At 36.8% G+C, this 18,723-nt stretch overlaps 1 protein-coding gene across 1 annotated transcript in view; it reads right to left on the bottom strand.

The window, feature by feature from the left end:
- Ano3 (anoctamin 3) overlaps positions 1–18,723 on the bottom strand; it is a 306,732-nt gene that overhangs the window by 5,814 nt on the left and 282,195 nt on the right. Inside the window, exons 20-25 of the mRNA XM_038330758.1 lie at positions 12,291–12,402; positions 11,450–11,507; positions 6,136–6,233; positions 3,172–3,305; positions 1,890–2,042; positions 1,321–1,468 (exon numbers count right to left, since the gene is read on the bottom strand). Coding sequence (XP_038186686.1) covers positions 1,321–1,468; positions 1,890–2,042; positions 3,172–3,305; positions 6,136–6,233; positions 11,450–11,507; positions 12,291–12,402 — 703 coding nt within the window. The remainder of the gene's footprint in view (positions 1–1,320; positions 1,469–1,889; positions 2,043–3,171; positions 3,306–6,135; positions 6,234–11,449; positions 11,508–12,290; positions 12,403–18,723) is intronic.

Genomic DNA, 18,723 nt, shown 5'->3' with positions numbered 1-18,723 from the left:
CTGTTCAAAACTGTGAGCCTTGTCAGTTTGGTTGCTCACCTTCCTGGACTTAGGGGGAGCTGGGAGGACCTTGGACTTAACATAGTGAAGGGAACCCTGATGGCTCTTTGTCTTTGGAGAGGGGTGGAGTGGGGGTATGGGTGGAAGGGAGGGGAGGGAAGGGGGAGGAGATGGAAATCTTGAATAAAAAAATGAGAAAAAAAAAGATTTCTTCAACCTTGAGTGACCAAAAAAAAAAAAAAAAATCAATAGTACAATGCTTCTATTACTGCTCCTTCACAAAAGAAGAGACACTTGTGTTCAAGGGCTTTCCCGGGGCTCAGCTTGCCAGTAGTCAGTTAAGAGTTAATGCTACCCTAAAGCAATGCTCCATCTGTTGTTGCCCATGATCTCTATCCACAACTATTGCTGCTCTCACTCTTCTGCTTTTCTTATCTGATATTTAGGTACAAAGCTTTTTAAGGTGGCCCAGTTCTCTATAGGCAGTTCTCTTGTGAATTGTCCCCTAACATCTTCTGAAAAGGAACATTTTGAAATAATAAATATTGCCTAAAGTGGTTTTCTATATCCAGCTATTTTTTTCCCAGGGGACAGCAGGCAAAGTCTAGAGATACCTACTGTTAGTAGAATACATAGATTAAGACAGCTGTCATTGAATCAGTTGGTTAAAGACCACATGTTCTGCTAAGAATTGCACAGTGGGTAAAACAGCCTCCCTCCTGGTTTGAAAGAAATGTTTGAATTAAAATGTCAATAATCAAACTAAACCAAATTAAAAGGGTAAATACTGTAGAGGTTGCTAGGCTACCCTTTTGAAGCATGTATTTCAGTTTTAAATGAAAAACACTAACCACACAAAGGGAGGCGATTCTGCATCAGCCAGATGCCTGACTCTATATGCTTCCTGAAAATGTCTAGGCACTAAGATGACAGACTTTGAAGGTTCTGTTTCTCACTTTTGTCTGTCTTTGTTCCCTTTTTTATGGGCTTCACTTTCCTATCTGCATAGCAACAACACTGCTTTGTCTGGTTTGAGTCGGAAGCATCTATTCAGGCTTTAGAACTCAACATTTCTAGAAGCATTAGAATGTTCTTAGCACTTTGACATGGTTTCAAGTAAAAACAGACTCTAAAATTAGCTGTTGTAGAAAGCATGTTTTGTTCTTAGGCTCAATTGCTTTCATCTAATAAACACATTATAAACAAAATAACCAGAAACATTACTTTTTAATGGTCAGAGAACAAATTTCCCAATATGTTCTCCTTTTAATTGAGACTATAAGATAGATCAGAAAAAAAACATATAAATTTTGACCTTACTTCTCATTCTGTTTTACATGATTTGCACAAGGGCCATATTTGTATTCGTAGACAAAACGTGGGATGTAGTCAGATGTAATGGCAATTACGAATGCATTGGTGATCACAGCCAATATGCCAATTCCCTCAAGAATTCCAAGCCAGATACCTGGTAAGAGAAAGAATAAGGGTGGTGAATAAAAGTGAACAAGAAAAAAAAATCTCTGATTTATTTTATTTTGGAAAGAATATTCTGTTTCCAGTTTTATATTGAGCTACATTTCTGTACACCAATTATTTTTTAATATGAAATTGTCATATTGTATTACTGATTGTGTATGTGTGCTCACGCACCTGGGAACCTGCAGAGAGCAGAAGAGAGCATCCGATTGCCTTGTGAGTCACCCAGTGCTCATGATTAGAACTGAACTCTGGTCCTTGGAAACAGCAACAATTGCTCTCTTAACAGAAGAGTCATCTCTCCAGCCCCTTGTTACATTTTTTTTTTAAAAAAAACTGTAGTCCGCACACTCTACAGATATTAGAGATACTGCACACACTATTTCAAAGTGGGGAAAATTGAGTCTTACCTATGTCAGTTGCTCGGGCTGGCAGAGGCCTCCTCCACTGGGTCACAAATTTATATGCGTCCAGTCTGATTTCTATGATATTGTTTAACAAAGCCAAAAGAGGGGCCAGAGGAAAAGCAGCAACAAAGATGGTGGTAAAACCAAATTGCAAAACTGTAAGGCAGAAACATTAGGGAGTTGTAAATACACACAGTAAAATCTACTGAGTGCCTCACTGTGCTAGTAAGGAACATTAGATGAATTACCTTTAATAATACCTCTGCCCAGTAAACACTCTTATTTTTATAGTTGAAGAAACTTTGGTTCCTATGTGAAAGAGTAGATGTCTAGAGAATGTTAAAAACTTGTACTCTATCTATATAAGGGTATATTTAACATCCACTTTCCCCCTCCTGCCCACATATAATATGAGAATAATGGCAAAGGAATTAAACAGAAAGGAAGTAGGAGAAAGGAAGAAAAGGGTGAATGGGGAGGAAAAATATCAGAAATACAGGCAAAGAGGCGTATTTTCCTGAAGACTCTGGCAGGGACACAAATGATCTCCAGTACACTACCCTGTCTTCTTTTTTGTAGATCAAGATATTGAAGGTCAGAAAATATGTCAACAACTGGTCTGGGAATCCATGTTTTCTTACTATAAATTAATGACATTTTTCCAGAAATTCAGACTGGTTTCTAGAATGTAGAAAGGATGGATTTGAAAAGAGTCTGTGGAGTGAATACGGCAAAAATATATTGTATGAAAATATTAAAGAATTAATAAAAATATTATTTTATAATAACTGTGACTTTCTTTGAGAGGATACTATTTTTCTTTACGAAGAGTTGATCTAGCTTTTTTTATTTTTCATCAAAATATTTGCTCAACAGCCTGGTTTGGTGATACATGCCTATAAACCTATCACTGGGGATACTAAGTCAGGAGGATGCTGAGTTCAAAGCCAGCCTGAGTTATTCATCAAGTTCAAGATCGGTATTAAGTACACAGGGAGACTGTATCTCAAAAAGAATACAGCTTAAAAACTAGAGGTTTCATTGTGAGAACAACCTCGTTTTAACTAGATAGCATGGCTTCTTGACTGTAATGTCTGCAAGAGTGAACACGGCATGCTCCGGACCTCTGATTTTGTTAGGATGTGGTTCTCTTGTGTTTCAGAATGATCAGTGCGAAAGGAGAGTATTGTCATTATTGCCATTTTTCCTGAAACCAAAGCTCATGTTAACTAGACAAAGTAATATTAACGAGGACACATGGTCCCGCAGAAAAGCCTCTCCTTACCCATTTCTAAGTACTCGTCCATCAGTCCGTGAATATTCATGGGCTGAAGATTCCAGTCATTTTCCCACTGTGGTATAGAAGCATCCTGTATTCCCCGCTTGATTTTATGTCGTGACCACCAGTTTTGGATTAACCTGCATCAGAGAGCAGACCAAGGGTATGTGAACTGTTACTAAAGCATCTGTGGAAAATGTGTATATTTACTAAGAAATAACAAATTTCAAATAATCTATTGTTATATCAAGTATTCTTGGAAGTGAAGATAGTGGTGTTAATTTTTAAACAAATGTAAACGAAGTAAATATAAACTCTACAAAGTTTTAAATCTTTAAATTATAAAGTCAAATTTAAAAAGATTTAGTGAACGTTACTAAATCCTATCATTCTAGAACTCTTTAAAGTCCTCCAAACATTAGATACTAAATCATTGCCAGGAAACTGAGCCATTCCTTGATACTGACTAAGCTAAATTCATTTCTCCTACCTCCCCCTGTAAAAACTCCTATGTTGCCCATTGTCTTTAGGCCTGAGTCCTTCATTGCTCATATTCTATCAGTTTTTTAAACTGTTCATGTGATTATGAATAAAATTATGTTCTGCTGATGTAGGTGTGTCTTCTATCTATCTGATGATTTCATTGGTTAATTAATAAAGAAACTGCTTGGCCTGATAGGTTAGAACATAGGTGGGTGGAGTAGACAGAACAGAATGCTGGGAAGAGGGAAGTGAGGCAGATGCCTCAGACAATCATCATGCCTCTCCTCTCTGAAACAGACGCGATGGAGCCAGCCGCCAGGTCAGACATGCTGAATCTTTCCTGGTAAGACACCACCCGTGGTTATTAGATTATTATTATTATTAATATGGGTTATTAGATTATTATTAGATTATTAGATGTAGTCAAGATGTGAGTAAGAGGCTGAAACTAGTGGGCCAGGCAGTGCTTAAATGAATACAATTTGTGTGTTTTTATTTCTGATCATAAGCTAGCCAGACGGCCAGGAGCAGGGCGGCGGGAACACGGCCCACTGCTTATCACTACATTCTGCATAGAATAACGGGTCTACATGAGGTTGCAAGAGTCGTACGTTCTGGTCTCCATCTTGGCACTTAACTTCTTAGAGTTTATAAACACATGAAAAGTTTGAACACTAATGATAACATTCTGCTGCTATAGTTAAGGAAAAATATCATCAATGGATTTGCTTACATGAATCATTGTCTGGGGCCTGGAAAACAAGTGAAAATTCTCTATCACTGGCCTGAGAATGTTCATGATACTATGAAGTCTAGTGAAAACTTGGTATGCACTGGGATGGGCTTCTGCATAATGAATTATTTAAGACTTTGAAAAAGGATACTCTAGAATGACAGAAAATTTCACAGTTCAGTTAATAGAACTTAAGGCTTAATTTTAGGTATTGGAGACTCAGATTCCATTGGAAGAAGCAGTGCTCCAGTCAATATCCCATGGAGGTTGCCCTTGGAATCCCACAGAGATGTGAAAGGGGAGGCAGGTTAGAATTGACACAGATCTGCTTATTTAAATTTTATTTGTATTGATTTTGCTTAAGGTTTTAGCTGAATAGAAAATTATGGTTTAAAATTTGAAAACTACTGCTTTGGTGATCCATTCCATCTTGCTATTTTCGCTCAGTATTTGACATCCATGATCCAAGATTACCATCAGAGTGAGGCCATGTTTACAGTCAGTGTCAGACATGAACAATGAACACAGAAGATCACATATGATGGTGATACAAAGAATCCATTTCTGTTCAACAATCGCCACAATTTCACCCTGCTGAAATTTATGAAGTGCTCATGGCAGGTCAAATCCTATGCCCCACACTTGATGTCTAATTTCCTTAGCTGTGTTTATATGATGCCTCCTATACCACACATTTTAGAGTGATAGCAAAAGGAGAGGAAGGAACATAGCAAGTACATGAGGGACTCTAGCCTTTTATTCCTCATGCAAGCTTTATGTAGAAGAGATTTTATTGAGTCTGTTATATAACCTATACATATATATTTATAAAAATATATTAGATATTCACATTTGTATATAATATACATTCCTCTAAAGCATTTTGTTATTTAAAATTTAAATTATATTGGGTCATTTCATTTAGTCTTTGCAAATCTCTTGTTTCACAAGTGAAAAAAAATATCAGAGAGATGACATAAACTCTAACCAAAATTAGCAAGTAACAGAGAAAAAATTCAGACCGGGAGTAGACCATTCTGAACCCATGCTCTAAGTCTCCCCATAGCTTAACCGATACTCATCATGCTGCTGTGTTAATAGGACTTCTCCACCACTAGGACAGTGGCTCACGAAGGTCATTCATAGGAAGACATGGAAAAAAGAATGAAAGTAAAATTTGATGAGTAAGCCTTTTTATATCATTAATCAACGAGTAAATCTATATATCATGAATCAGCTAATCAGTTTTTCCTTCATATGAAAATGTCCTCACAGGATATTATCACACCAGTTTGCTTCTAATGATTTTTGTAGAGGGGAGGTAAAGAAGGCATCATAAAATGTTTGTCAAACTTTGTTCTGTCAAACATCTTTTGTTTGAATTTTCCATTTTGGAAAGAAAGGAGGCCCTTTTTATTTAACGATAATGTTACTATCACATTATAACTGTTGACAGCTCAAAGACAACAGAGAATTTCTTTTCAAGATTCTGTTTTACTAATGTTTAAAAGTAGCTAACAAACCGAACTAGTATTCTACGTACATTAGTTCCTTTAATCCCATCATCTGGTCCTGAAGTTGATCTAACCATTTATTTTTTCTTAAAGATGTAAAACTTGAGGCTCAGAAAGGCTGAACTGAGAGGAAATTATACATTTAGTAAGGAGCAGAGTGGGAGCTGACCGACCATCTCATTGCTCACGAACCCCAAAACATAACTATATATAAAACACGTCTAAAGATAGCATGCTCACGGATATCCCAGCTCCATGAAGTTGTTCCATATTTGCTTCAAAAACATGATGACTCCCATCTGGAGGCAGAGGTCTATCAGACAGCCACTAGGATGGCACTAAAATAGAAGAGTAAGAGCCATAAGTTTCCTGCTCCCCACCACAAAGATTCTACTTCTCTCTGTGTGTCCCAAGCTGCTTCAAATATCTCCAACTTTAAATTGCAAGGTAAACTTTACATCTGGGTCACATTTTTTCATGTAAAAAAGTGGAAACAAGATACAATGGCATTTTCAGTAACCAAGGTGGAATTTGGGCTAGCTGTCAGTGTGTACTTGCTGTTTCTGTCAATCATGGGTGCATATGATGAATGCTAACAAATGTTCTACATCTATATACAATAAGGTATTTAGGAAATACAGTGTTTATGATTTTGTTTCTAGATCTTTCTATTTCCAAATAATTTTAGATTTTCTGAAAAAATTAAGACATTTTATTAAGATCTCTATTACTCCCCTTTCAGCTCAAAGCTAAGAAACTAACAATAGTGTGTTGCAAATGGTGATGACCATTGTCATTTCCTCCCTCTCCTCAAGGGCTGCTGAACAAGGCAATCAGCATACAGCATTGCATGTCTTTCTTGTCTCCCCACTTTCTTCTCTTCTGGACAGTATTTTTATAACCTCAAGTGATATAAAAATCACTAGATCATGTAGGTCTCCTTGCCTGGACTTTTATGAAAATTTTCTTCTCTGTCCTAATTTCTCGCAGTTGTTTGGATTCAATAAATTAGTATGAAACATACAAAAACACACACACACAGTCACTCACAGAAATATGATTTAAATGATTACTACAACTAACATGTGCTACGTTGAACTGAACTATAAAGGCAATTCAGGTGGAAAATGTGGGTCTGGATCTTTAGAAATCAGATCAGGTCCTGCTCATAAAAATGGGGGTTCCTATGGCTTTGATCATAGTTTCTATTTCTGTCAAATTGGTACTAGTGGGACTTCAAAAGGAATGAATAATTAAGACTTAAAAGAGCCTGCTTTTCCTGTTCTAGCCCAGTAGATCAACAATCTGAGCCAGAGAGTAGGTTTGCCCATGGCCATGCTCATGACATACCAGGGCTCAGGGTCAATAATTCCAGGTCACCTCTTCCTTCTAACATGAACATATGACCCCTGACTTCTTCCTCACTTTATACCATGCATGTGTTCCATAGAATGTCTGAAGTTGAATCACTAAGATACATGGGACAATCACAGCTCAACTAGGTGGCTCTCTATTTTTGTAGAGAGACTTGGAAGCAAATTGACTTGCTCAGAGTCTGAGGAAGAATTACTCTTGTCTCATGTTAAGGATAAATTTTATTTACCAAATATGTCAGTTGTGCTGGAATGTAGGCTTGGCACACATACAGTATTATGAGAAAGAAAACCATGAGAGATATAGGATTGAATCATTCCTGTAAAGGATATGTTGAAGTCAAAATAAAAAGTCAACAATGTTTCTGTTAAAATTGAGCCTTGAAAAATTTGTGATTTATAAATATCTTTATCTTTATTATAGAGAACAACAAGAAATGATGGCCTTTGTTAGTTTATATAATTCACATTGTAATGGCTAAACCCAGTGCTTAAATGCTCTAAACTTCATTTGGTAGAAAAAAATCTCATACTTAGAATATATATTCGGTCATGGATCAATGACTGACCTAAGCAAGACCTAAGCAAGAATGAGATGTTTTCTCATTCTTGGTGAGAATGTGTGTGGGGAAGGTGGGAAGGAGACTGAGTATCTTTAGTCATGATACCTACTTTGAGGAAGCTAGGGCCTGGACAAGACTGTCAGACTACATGTCCCTTTGCTTCACCTACTTTAGAATTTTCACTCTAAACCCATCTCAATATGTGAACCAGTCATTGGTAATCTCAGCAAAAGGTATGTTCAAGGTTATGCTCAATCCCATCCCAGTGGTGGCTGGAAATAATGATCAAAGCAAGATTTTGAGGCAATGCTAATTTTATTTGCATCATACTTTCATCAATTTTGTGACTTTCAGTAAATTATAAAACTTTTCTGTTTTTTTGTTCACTCATCTATAAAATTAATATAGCAATAATATAGCTATGAGGATTTAGTGAAATTGTATAGAAAGAGCACTTAATAAAAATTTCTGTAATATACCAGTATTTAGTAAGTGCTTGGTAAATGTCAGCAATTTAAAACAATTTAATAATGGATTTATATGATATTTTTGTGAGATATCGCATAACTATAGTGAGAGCCACAAATCCAATGTAGTTAAATCTTGACAAACTGTATCATTTTTCTTTATACTGATTCCTATCAATTGTGCCTCTTATTTGAAATGCATAATTTAATTTAATTTCACATATGAAAATACTGTGCTACCTCTTCCCGTTACCATTTCAAAAAGGAAGGAGCTGAAATTCCCAGATACAATTTTTCTCTGGGTGGGAAATTCTAGCAAATAGGACATTAGAATTCAAGGGCAAAACATTTGTTCATTTATGATTATATCCTATTCTTCATGATTACTAATGTATCAGATAAGTCAATGAGACTGTCTTTTGAAGACCCTTAATTAGAGACCTGCTCTAAACCCTGAGCTCATACTCGCTTCTTATGTGAAGGAATTGAGAGTAAATACTTATCCTTAATTTTCAGACTCTCTCTATAATTGTAGATTTCTAAGGCATATTATAAATTACAATGGTAATTTTATTATTTTCCTAAAATATTCAGTTCTTTGATGGTAAATATAACCAACACATATCTTATCTGTAATTGAAAATGTGGAGGATGATGAGACATTTTACTGATATTAGTATTATACTTATTTTTCTTGAGTTTTCAATGATTAATGAAGATTTACCACAATTTCATAATTAAGAATAATAACATGCATTTGAACAACATTAATGGTAGTGATAGCCCCTCAAAGGGCATCAATCTGCATCTAAGTGGCTATAGCCATTCTGTTCCCACCTTAGGCTTCCTAACTAATTCAGTCAATCCCTTTTGAAAGAAGCAAGCTTTAAGTTACAAAGGGAATGAGCAGGGTGACCAGGCTTCTGTTGGATATGGGCATAATTCCTGGCCATAAATATCAACAAAAATAAATTAACAGTTATATGAATAAACAGAACAAAATAAACTGAAAATAAAACCAAGACGTCTGGGGAATCTAAGGTTTAATAAAGGTCTTAGTGTTCCCCCTCACCCTCAAAGTCTTACTTTGTAAAAGCCTATATAGATTTGTGATTCATTATGCACTCAGTGTTTGTTGCCAAATTATTTATAGGTAAACATTAATTTACAAAATGCAACAAGCACAACCTTAGACTATGAGAGGATCTTCACAAATTGTTGCTGATATTTATCACTCTTATGGCTCCAGCATTATAGTTGTAATATTCTGTGGCCAAAGACAGACAAAGGCTGACTGCCATGACATATTTCTAGATGGCTCTTTGGCCTGGAGAGGGAGGGAGTGGGAGTATGGGTGGAGGGGAGGGGAGGGAAGGGGAAGGAGGAGGGGAGGAGATGGCAATTTTTAATAAAAAATAAATAAACTGGAAAAAAAGAATCAAGGGAACTAGAAAAAAAATAATTTGGCAACATAGTCATTACTGCTGTTAATTTAGCATGGATAACTAGATAGTCATGAGTCATGAATAAAGGGCAAAGTACAAATTGCAAGGGTAATTAACATTTGAGCCTAGCTTTTTATTGTAAAGCATGTATTCCGAGGAAGTTTTAGGCTTCATTCATGTATAGAGACAATTTCTAAAACAATCTGGAAAGAATATAAATGAGGCCTCCATGTGGTTTTGATGAACTTTTTATTTAATAGAGAAAAGAATTATTTCTTCCTTCGTTTTTCTTCTGTAATCTTTTCTCAACACTTTCTATATTATAACCTCATATTAAAGACAACATCTGTTCATTGGATTTTTCCAAGGGAATCATGAAAATCATTTTGACTGAGAGAATGAACAAAATTCTGATCAGGAAACACAGAACCAGACATAGACAATTATAAAAATAGGAGTTCATAAATCTAGAGTCTCCTTTTGCTATTAAATATGCAGTTTCTATTTGGTAGAAAATATTTGATGATTCTTTATACAAAAGCAAGTTTTTAATTAGTAAAATGTCGTTATATTAGAAAATTATTAAAAACGAGTTATTTTATGTTCCTAGAATTGAGAAGAAATTATTAATAAATACAATGAGAATGGTTTATATACATTTAAATACAGTTTAAGCTAGGTATAATGGTTCACTCATATGATCCCATTACTTGGGAGGTTGAGGCAAGAAGGCCAGGGGTTTCAACTAGTTATCGGGTGCATAGCTAGTTCAAAGGCATTGTGGATGGTGAGACTCTTTTTCAAAACAAACTAACAATAACAACAACAACAACAACAACAGCAACAACAAAAAGTCCCAAGCAAACAACAAGAACAAAACAAAAGATTTATCATTTTCATTAGATAAATGTTAAATATTTTTCTAAAATGAGCTATTAAGGAAAAATTAAAATTTTAGGCAATTTGAAATAGGAGATTCAAATTGTATTAGTTTATGAATTAATAAGCACAGAAAGTGAACAGGAAGAGCACACAGAGAGAAATATATCATAACCATAGACATAAAAAACCCCAGTATTTCTCAACTTGCTTGCTATCAAAGGAACCAAAATCAAAGGAAGATATCCTGTGACTAGTTAGATCCTTTCCCGTCCTTGTGTTGGCTAAAGCATGACAAAGCTGACTTTTTGAGCAATAGTCTTTCAGCCTCATGAAGACACATGAGTGAACAGTGAACCTACCCCTTCATCTTGTTTCTCTGGGTCATACATTTTGTAAATCAATAAAGAATGTGAACTTTCAGGACATGTTCACAGAAGTTTATTTTATGTTTTATTTTAGACTGAATTTTCAATTCATCAAAGGAAAGCTAACATATTACATTTGGAAACTCACTCAATAGATACAAACACTTTTCCAAAATGAGTAAACTTATGGGATTATATTTGTGGAGCTTATAAATAGAAAACATACAAACAAGAAAACATGATTTAAAAACAATCAGGAAAGAGGCCAGTATATTGGCGTTTAAGTCTAAAAGCATCTTTTTTTATGTAGTTACTTCCATTTTGAACACAAAAATCTGCTCTCTTCCAAAATTTGCCTCTAACACTCATGGATATCTTTCTTCCTCAACCCATTACCTCCCACAGTCGCTGGCCTGTATCCATACCCATCCACACACCCACTCTCATGGGATTACTTACTTCCTCCAGTCTCCATCGCTCAAAAAGTTTATTGTATTTTCCTGGGTGGCCTACGAATCTGTAAAAGAGTGTTTGAATTCATTAGCAATTAAGTGAAGTTCACCTGCTGACGCATCACACAGAGTGCTTGTGTGGGCAGCCGTAATTGTTCACTGGTGCAATTTGTCCCCTCCAGTTGATGTTCGCTGTGCTCAAACAACATCAAAGTAACTGACTTTAAAAGGAGAAAGTGCAAAATGAACTCAGTACCAATGAGTAGAGAAAGCGCTGATATATTAATCTGATGATATTCAATACTTTCTTTCATGAGGAATTTTAATACTGTGTGGGCCAGGCTAACGAATATCATCATAATGTACTGAATGGTTTTGTTCAAGTTGTTTCTAGCTTCTGAATGTTCCCATGGGACCATGTGGATGAAGGGCTAACTAAATAGCAAACTGGGCTCCTCAATTTTGTGCTTTTATTTTTCTCAAATTTTAGATTGAAGGAGAAAAAATAATTAAAATCCTGGTTTACACATCAAGAAATCATAACAGGGATATATGAAATTATTTTTTTCTAATTTAAATATTAATTAGTTATGATTAGATGATAACTCAAACATGGTGTTTTTCTTCTCTCTCTCTGTCTCTCTTATGTGTGTATGTGTGTGTGTTTGTGCAAAATTTAAGTGGTAGTAACTGTCAGAGGTTATTAGAGTAAGAAAACATGCAAAAATTATTACATAATATTCTAAGGCAGAGGTAAGAATTCTCTGCTTCTATTACCTAATTGGCAACAGAGATATTTGTGTTTTGTTTCCTTCCTGGCAATGGCAGGATGTGTAAAGTTAACTCACCTTCCCAAAAAGAATGCAATATAGAAGATAGAACTGTTCAGATTGACAAATTGGAAAAGGAACATCTTCAAGGCAAAGCTGTTTTCCCATTCTGATTCTGTTCGAGGATATTCTATAAGAAACACAGAATATTGACATACATAAGATGAACAAAAAATCCCAGATTCTGCCTTTGAAAATTTCTCAGTCTTGCAAAGAAAAGGTAAAAGAGAACTTATACAGGTTACAAAATAGAAATAAATGAAAAAATTGTATACACACACACACACACACACACACACACATACACATTATTATGGAAAGAGTCAGACATGGAAAAATCTCTTTGGATCAATAAAAGCTCTATATAGATCATATTTGAAATGACCAAAATGTCTAGATTGCTAAGATTTAATTGGGGAAAATCATTCTAAAAAATAAGGAGAATTCAAAGTGTTATTCTGCTTTTTATATATATTTTTTTTAATTCTTATTTTTTTAATTTGTATTTTTTTAAAAAAAACTATATCTTTTCTCATTTTACATAACAATCCCAGTTCCCACTCTGACTAAGAGATCTTTATACTAATCCTAAATGGACTATTTCTTCTAGTATCTTCATATGACCCGATATAGTTGCTTCTGATTTGACTTTGAACTTGGGCAATTTACCTCAATCTTACCAACAAAAGACTAGGAAATTGAGATATAGGAGCATGCTAAGAACCTCTACATGTATGTGTCTCCCCTTACAAACTAGATGTCATGTAAAAATTGCTATTGTACTATTACAGACAAACTCAAGACAGACTTCCAAAAATGGATATGGAGAAAGATGAAGGCCATGAAAGAGAGCAGCAATCTTAAAAATCCAACATGAGGTTCAGTATATGAGTGAAGATGCCAATGAACACACACACACACACACACACACACACACACACACACACACACACACACATATAGTAACCAGGTTAACTTGGTGTAACCAGGTGGGTATTTGTGAGTTCTTTACTAGTGAGTTTCAAGTAGATAGTGCCACATAGTGAGAACCTTACTCCAAAACCAAAAACACACAAACAAACAAACAAACAACCTAAAACAAATGAACAAGCAAAAATACTTTATAGTGTTTTCCTTCTAATTGTAGTCATTGGCAATACAGAATCTTGGAATATAGCCGTTGTTCATTTTGATGGGGGAAGTAGGAAAATGAATCCATTATTATATACTGTTTAAGAATGATCGTTGAGCTGAAGAGATTGTTCAGCTATTAAAGGTTAAGCTCACAATGAGTATGTCAAGAAATGAACTTCTCTCTTTCATATAATTTTATTTGTTTTTTTAAATTTCTTTCTTTACTTTTTAAAGTATTTGCAATATTCATATTCAGATAGATCCTTTCTGAATCTCCCAGAACTAAGTTCAAATGGGTATTAATACAGAATCATAAAACCTAATGAGACAAGGACAAAGGAGAAGCCATCATATGGTACAGGTCTGTTTCCTAAATATCAAAAAATAATTGAAATCAAGTAACTAGCTAGATCAGCAGAGGAGGATTAAACTGAAGTCTAACATGAGGTAGTGGTTGAAGAATAACAATTTTCCAAAAGAATGCTGAGACATGCTTATCAGATCACAGATCAATAAAAATATGACTTGGAGGATCCAAGAAGAGATGCTGTATACACGCGTATATTCTGAGAACCATAACTATTTATTTTGAGTCAGCAGATAACAAGGTAGGCCGAACAGAGGTAAAGATGACTCTGAAGGGAAGTTGTTAAATCTAAAACACTATCTAAAATTCTAAGAGTTGGGGTTTTTCAAAGTACAGAATCTTTTCCATTCCATAGGTCTGGTAACCAGCTGACAATACACACAAAGTGTCCTACATGTATCATTTTTGTTTTGTTGTGTTGTGTTTACTGCCAATTCAGGCACCTGGGATCAATTCCTGGAGCCCACAATGTGGAAGCAAAAAACTGACTCCAAAAGACACACACACACACACACACACACACACTAAACAAATGTAATCCAAAATTTTAAGTGAATGAGTGTCGTTATTTACTAGCACTTCAGAAAAGTCTTTTACAAGAAAGACATCAAAATATAGAGATAAAAAGAACCAGCCAGAAACTTGGTACTAGGGAAATTCTCAGGAATCCAAAAGAATGATCCTAGATAAGACCCTAAGCAATAGTGGAGAGGGTACCTGAACTGGCCTTCCCCTGTAATCAGATTGATGACTACCTTAATTTTCATCATAGAACCTTCATATATCAACTGATGGAGGCAGATGCAGAGATCCTCAGCCAAGCATTGGACCAAGCTTCCATAGTCCAGTTCAAGAGAGGGAGGAGTATTACAAATAATGCTGCTATGACCATAGTTGAACAAATGCTTTTATAATATGACAGGGCATCTCTTGGGTATATTCCCAAGAGTGGAATTGCTGGGTCCTGGGGTAGGTTGATCCCGAATTTCCTGAGAAAACACCACACTGCTTTCCAAAGTGGTTGCACAAGTTTGCATTCCCACCAGCAATGGATGAGTGTACCCCTTACCCTACAACCTCTCCAGCAAAGGCTATTATTGGTGTTTTTGATTTTAGCCAATCTGACAGGTGTAAGATAGTATCTCAAAGTTGTTTTGATTTGCATTTCCCTGATCGCTAAGGAGGTTGAGCCTGACCTTAAGTGTCTTTTGGCCATTTGAACTTCTTCTGTTGAGAATTCTCTGTTCAGTTCATTATTTGTAATAGCCAGAACCTGGAAACAACCTAGATGCCCTTCAGTGGAAGAATGGATGAAGAAAGTGTGGAATATATACATACTAGAATACTACTCAGCGGTAACAAACAATGACATCTTGAATTTTGCATGCAAATGGATAGAAATAGAAAACACCACCCTGAGTAAGGTAACCCAGGCCCAAAAAGATGAACATGGGATGTACCCACACATAATTGGTTTCTAGCCATAAATAAAGGACATCGAGCCTATAATTCATGATCTTAGAGAAGCTAAATAAGAAGATGATACCAAAGTAAAACAGATAGTTATCATCCTGGATATTAGAAGTAGACAAGATTGCCAGGCAAAAATTGGGAACTTGGGGGTGGGGTGGGATGGAGGTAAGGGGAGATGGAGAGAGAAAAGTGTGAAGGGGAGGATGGGGACAGCTTAGGGGAATGGGATGGTTGGGATGTAGGAAGGGTGGATATGGGAATAGGGTAGTATATACCTTAATTAAGGGAGCCATTTTAGGGTTGGCAGAGACTTGACTCCAGAGGGGTTCCCAGGTGTCCACGGAGATGCCCCCAGCTAGTTTCTTGGGCAACTGAGGAGAGGGAGCCAGAAATGGCCAGATCCTATAGCCATTCTGATGAATATCTTGCATATCACCATAGAACCTTCATCTGGCGATGGATGGAGATAGAGACAGAGCCCCACATTGGAGCACTGGACTGAGCTCCCAAGGTCCAAATGAGGAACAAAAGGAGGGAGATCATGAGCAAGGAAGTCAGGACCACGAGGGGTGCACCCACCCACCGAGATGGTGGGGCTGATCTAATCAGAGCTTACCAAGGCCAGCTGGACTGGGACGGAAAAAGCATGGGATAAAACCGGACTCCCTGAACATGGCAGACAATGAGGGCAGTTGAGAAGCCAAGGACAATGGCACTGGATTTTGATCCTACTACGCATACTGGCTTTGGGGGGGGGGCTTGCCTGTTTGGATGCTCACCTTCCTAGACCTGGATGGAGGGGGGAGGACCTTGAACTTCCCACAGGTGCAGGAACCCTTATGGCTCTTTGGACAGGAGAGGGAGGAGGAGTGGAGGGGGAAAAGGGGAGGTAAATGGGAGGCGGGGAGGAGGCAGAAATTTTTAATAAAAAGAAATAAAAAAGAGAGGGAGGAATGATAATATGAACAAACAGATCTGGACCCACAGAAACAATTGACTTGAGCTAGTGAGAGCTCACTGACTTGACTGATAGTGGGGGAACTTGCATAGGACCAGATTCGGCCCACTGAATAAGGGTGACAGTTGTGTGGCTTGAGTAGTATGTGGGGCCACTGGCAGTAGGATCAGAATTTATCCCTAGTGTTCGAACTGGATTTTGGAGCCCATTCTTTTTGGAGGAATTACTTGCTCAGCCTAGATATAGTGGGGAAGGCCTCAGTCCTGCCTCAAAGTGATATGTCAGACTTTGTTGACTTCCCTTGATCCCTTACCTTACTTTACCTTTTCTTGGGAGTGGATGGGGGGCTAGAGTGAAGAGAAGGTAGGGGGAGAGGGAGCTGGAGATAGGGAACTGGGATAGGTATGTAAAATGAGAAAAGATTGTTTTGTTTTGTCTTTAACAAAAGAAAAATGTTTATTAGAAATCATCTTTCACAGTCATAGACCAATACTATTATTACCATGAATTACTTTTTTGGAGTGTCTCTGTTTCTCTTTTTATTTTCTTTTTTATTGCTTTTATTGAGCTATATATTTTTCTACGCTCTTTTCCCCTCTTGCCCCTCCCCTCTTCACTCTCCCATGATCCCTGTGCTCCCAATTTACTCAGGAGATCTTGTCTTTTCTTACTCTCCTTGTGAATTATATCCATGTATGCCACTCGTAGGGTCTTGGTTGACTAGGTTCTCTGGGGTTGTGAATTGTAGCCTGGTTTTTATTTGCTTCATGTCTAAAAGCCACTTATAAGTGAATACATATTATATTTGTCTTTCAGGGTCCTGTTTACCTCACTCAATATGATGTTTTCTAGATTCATTCATTTGCCCACAAATTTCAAGATGCCATTTTTTTTTCTGTTTTGTAGTACTCCATTGTGTAAATGAACCACATCTTTTTTTATCCATTCTTTATTGAAGGGCATTTAGGTTGTTTCCAGGTTCTGGCTATGACAAATACTGCTGGTATGAACATAGTTGAGCATTTGTCCTTGTGGTTTGATTGAGCATTCTTTGGCTATATACCCAAAAGTGATATTGCTGCATCTTGAGATAAGTTGTTTCCTAATTTTCTGAGAAAATGCCATATTGATATCCAAAGGGGCTATACCAGGTTGTAGTCCCACCAGCAATACTAGAGTGTTCCCTTTACCCTACATCCTCTCCAGCATAAGCTGTCATTTATGTTCTTGGTCTTGGCCATTCTTACAGGTATAAGATGGAATCTCAGAGTTGTTTTGATTTACATTTCTCTGATGGCTAAGAATGTTGAACATTTCCTTAAGTGTCTTTCAGCCATTTTCATCTGTTGAGAGTACTCTTTTTAGGTCTAGATACCATTTTTTTTAATTAGATTATTTGTTCTTTTGATGACCAGTTTCTTTAGTTCTCTGTATATTTTGGAGATTAATACTCTGTCCGATATAGGGTTGGTGAAAATCTTTCCCCATTCTATAGGCTGCTGTTTTGTTTTGTTGACCATGTTTGATGGAGGACTCTCATTGGCTAATAAGGAAACTGCCTGGCTCATTTAATGGGCCAGCCCTTAGGTGGGTAGAGTAGACAGAACAGGAATAAGGAAGTGAGGTAGATGGCTCAGTCAGATGCCACGCCTCTCCTAAGTGAAGTAGATGCTGTGCCTCTCCTCAGGGAGTCAGAAGCGATGAGGCTCCGGCCCAAGATGGACGTATGCTAGAATCTTCCCAGTAAGGCACCACTTCGTGGTGCTACACAGATTATTAGATATGGGTTAATCAAGATGTGAGTAAGAGGCTGAAACTAATGGGCCAGATAGTGTTTAAATGAATACAGTTTGTGTATAAGCTAGCCAGGCAGCTAGGAGCTGGACAGGAAAGCAGCCCTCGGCTCCACACTACACCATGTCCTTTGCTTTACAGAAGTTTCACAGTTTTAGGAGGTTCCATTTATTTATTTATTTTCTTGGTGTCTGAACTACTGGTGTTATATTTAGGAAGTACTCTCCTGTGCTAAAGTGTTCAAGAATACTTCCCACATTCTCGTCTATGAGGTTTGGTGTGGTTGGTTTTATGTTCAGGTCTTTGATTCATTTGAACTTGAGTTTTGCGCATGGTGATAGATATGGATCTATTTTCCTTCTTCTATATGTTGATACCCAATTATGCTAGCACCATTTTTGAATATGCTTTTCCCCATTTTATATTCTTTGCATCTTTGTAAATTATCAGGTGTTCATGGTGTGTGAATTGATATCCAGGTCTTTGATTCTGTTTCACTGGTCCTTTGGTCTGTTTTATGCCATTACCAGGCTGTTTGCAGTACTGTAGCTCTGTAGTAAAGTTTGAAGTCAGAGATTGTGATGGCACCAGAAGCTCCTTTATTGTACAGGACTGTTTTGGCTAGTTGGTAGTTTTTTGTTTAATTTTTTTCTTTTCCATATGAAGTTGATTGTTGTTCTTTCAAGATCTGTGAAGAATTTTGCTAGAATTTTGATGGGCATTGT

The sequence above is a fragment of the Arvicola amphibius genome, chromosome 5, assembly GCF_903992535.2.
Source record: "Arvicola amphibius chromosome 5, mArvAmp1.2, whole genome shotgun sequence".
NCBI lineage: Eukaryota > Metazoa > Chordata > Mammalia > Rodentia > Cricetidae > Arvicola > Arvicola amphibius.
The sequence above is the reverse complement of the archived record's forward strand: the minus strand, read 5'-3'. Positions and strand labels throughout refer to the sequence as shown.